Here is a 3,588-nt window from a genome sequence, read left to right on the forward strand (position 1 = left end):
TGTTGTAAATGGAAGATATTTTAGATATTACCATTGATATGTTGATATTTAAAAAGGATGTATATTATATTTTAATATTTAAGAAGGGCATATATGATATTTTGATGTTTAAAAAGAACGTATATGATATTTTGAAAATTTATGAAGGATAAATATAATACTTAGAAATTTTATAAAAGGTAAATATGATATTTAAAAAATAAGTTGGATAAATATGATATTTTTATGTTTAAGAAAGACATATATATGAAATTCTATAAATAAATAAATAAATAAAGAAAACCATAGTTAATCTATGTAATTAAAAGGAGACTGATATATCAATTTATATTGGGAGAAATTACAAGCCACGATGCTAATGTTACAAGTGTTTGTCGTTTTAGTTTTCCCCACTTGCTCCTCTTGATCTCCTTTACCCACCATATATCGCACTAGTGAACTACTTGGAAGCTTTATAAATACTTGGAAAATTCTAAACAAAAGAAACCACGAAACACACAAAGATCTCTCTCTCACACACACAAACACAATGGAACTTGAGCTAAGTCTTTCACCTCCCAATCAAAGAAGACAACCAATGAAGAAAACCTGCCATGTTGGCAACACCACGACAAGATATCCTCTGGTTTCATGGAATCAAGAAGAAGAAGATGAACCCAACAAAAATTCCGTCAACGAAGATTACCAACAGTAAGTGTACTCCTTGATCCAAACTGTTATCAATGAGCTTTTATTCAATAAAAAAGGAGGCCCTAAAGTCCATAACTTTCCTTGTAGCCACAGCACAACGCATAATAATAGTTTTTTTTTGTCATTAACTAACAAGAATTATATTGTGGGTGTAGAGATTTGGATGGTGAAGGAGAAGGTTTAACTGGATGGCCACCATTGAATTCATGGAGGCGAAGGTTGATTGAAGGTGTAGGGTTTAATGGAAGGGTGGATGATGAAGAAGAAGGTGACAATATCCATGTGATGACTAACAACTACAATGAGTCGTTGTTTGTGAAGGTGAAGATGGATGGAGTTGGAATTGCAAGGAAAATCGACTTGAATGCTTTTCATTCTTATCAAATGCTCACCAACACATTGCTCGACATGTTTGACAAATGTAAGACCCTGCCCTTTTGTTTTATTTGATGCTGTCTAGGATAAAATGTGGTGTAGATAAACTATATATGATAAATATTTCAAAATTCAAACAAATGTATGTATAAATGAGAATAAATTTGTGAAAAGATAGCATTTTATAATTTTTTAAATACTAAAATAAATAATAAAATGCAAAAAAGAAAATCAAAAAAAATTAAAAGAGAAAAACAATCATTTCGTTTTTTTAAGTCCAAAACCGAGAAAATTTCTTAGATTTTTGATATTCAATGCAAGTCGAATTTTTTTTGCATCTTGTCCATAGTTTTTGTAAACATGACAACCAATTTTGTAGTAGTTTTGTCTAATAAAATTTATAATAACTATTGTTAGAAAAATGTTAATAAAAATATTTTTAAATTAAAATAATATAAACTTATAAAACTACTTGAAACTATTCATCAAAATAAATTATTTGACGTCCACCAAAATAACCAATCACCTTCTCGGAATCAATCACCCAATGAAATTAATTTTTATCCGTCTCATTGTGCGGTTATTCTACTAGTGTGTGTGTGTGTGTGTGTCTATATATATATATATATATATATATATATATATATATATATATATATATATATATATATATATATATATTGGTTTAGGTTCATTTGAGATCATTCTAATTTTATGAGACCGTGAGACCAAATTTAAAAATAATTTTAAAATGCAAAATAAATGGAAAAATCCAAAAATTATTTTTTTAAATATTATTTTGGGAACTTGAATTAACTAAAAAAAATAAAAAAAATAAAAAAAATCCCGGTTTTTTTTTTTTAAAAATACGTGAAATATTCTAATAGAATATTACACTATACATATTCTAAAAAATAATTTTAAAATGCAAAATAAATGGAAAAATCTAAAAGTTCTTTCTTTAAATTTTTTTTTTCGGAACTTGAATTAACTAAAAATAAGTAAATAAATAAATAAAATCCCGTTTTTTTTTTTGAAAAATACGTAAAATATTTTAATCGAATATTACACTGTACTTATTCTAAAAAATAATTTTAAAATGCAAAATAAATGGAAAAATCCAAAAATTCTTTTTTAAATATTATTTTTGGAACTTGAATTAACTAAAAAAATAAAAATAAATAAAAAAATGTGTCTCACAGTCTTATAAAATTAGGCCGTCTCAGATAAACCTAACCTTATATATATATATATATATATATATATATATATATATATATATATATATATATATATATAAAAGTAAGCTTTCTAAAATATTTATGATAAAATGTAATTAGTTATTTAAAAAAAAAATTTAATGTTAACATTTTGAGAATATTTATAACACATGTTTTTGTTGAATAAAAGTCAGTGCAAAAGCTGATGTAAGTAAACTTAATAAGTATTTGAGAGGTTAAGTGGCTTACTATGGCAATGTGATAATCTTTATTGCATTACTTACGATTAGGTATGTAAAATGTTAGATCGAAATCAGGTCTTACAATGATATGAATGTATTGATGATCAATGTAACTTAAAAGTAAAATAGAAAAGAATGATAAACAAAGTCTTCATGTTTTTGGTCATTGTATTTAAACATTGAGCTAAATTTATGTATTTAAATTGTGGATGGATATAGATGTTGAAATTCATGAAGAAGGTGCAAGTTACACGCTCGTATATCAACACAAAGATGGACACTGGTTACTTGCACGAGACTTTCCATGGGAGTACGCATCTTTTTATTACTAATTTACCATTCAACCTAAGAAACCTGCATTCCAACATATAATCCATTACTTTATCAAATGTTATTAAGGGTAACACATAGTTGTTTTATAACACATGCGAGTTAATCTTAGTATTGTCGAATGTTGGTTGCATTGGTTCTAACATAATTTTTTCTTTTTGCAGAATGTTCATAGCTAGCGTACAACGTATACGATTGGCAAGAAACTAATATGCGCGGATCCGAGAATATATATGAAGACGTATCACTCCCACATATAAGTAGCTTTTGAAGTGTATATGATGTTATTATTTGAATTGGTTATGACCAATCTAGTGAATAACCATTCATGTATTAGTTAGAAATCATTATAATATGTTAATCTTATATGTGGTTGCGCGTACATTGAAAAAGTAAAAGTTAGCTAAGGAAATTAAAGGCAAAAAATCCAAGATGAATAATCTTATATGTGGTTGCGCGTACATGAAAACCTTAAACCAAGTTGAAGAAGATTTACTTCGTCAGAATGATAATTTCATTGGTGTTGAACATACATTTAATGATCCTTTCTTCTTCCCATAATTATGTCAATTGATCAAGTGGTGGATGGATGAGCAAAACATTAGATATATAAAGTTATTAGGCGAATGTCCGTGCGTTGCGTAGAAACACCTATATAGTTGAAGTCTTTACAAATATATGATTTTTTGAATATAACAATAACATTGTTGTTAAATTTGATATAATAATTT

At 26.7% G+C, this 3,588-nt stretch overlaps 1 protein-coding gene across 1 annotated transcript; it reads left to right on the plus strand.

Annotated features, from left to right (window-relative positions):
• The first annotated feature begins 469 nt into the window (after positions 1–469).
• On the plus strand, positions 470–3,239 carry LOC111898411 (auxin-responsive protein IAA29). The gene is made up of 4 exons (XM_023894329.3): positions 470–690; positions 846–1,111; positions 2,747–2,837; positions 3,022–3,239. The coding sequence occupies exons 1-4, from the start codon at positions 530–532 to the stop codon at positions 3,065–3,067; spliced, it is 564 nt and encodes a 187-aa protein (XP_023750097.1). The 5' UTR covers positions 470–529; the 3' UTR covers positions 3,068–3,239.
• The last annotated feature ends 349 nt before the right edge of the window (positions 3,240–3,588 follow it).

The sequence above is a fragment of the Lactuca sativa genome, chromosome 5, assembly GCF_002870075.4.
Source record: "Lactuca sativa cultivar Salinas chromosome 5, Lsat_Salinas_v11, whole genome shotgun sequence".
NCBI lineage: Eukaryota > Viridiplantae > Streptophyta > Magnoliopsida > Asterales > Asteraceae > Lactuca > Lactuca sativa.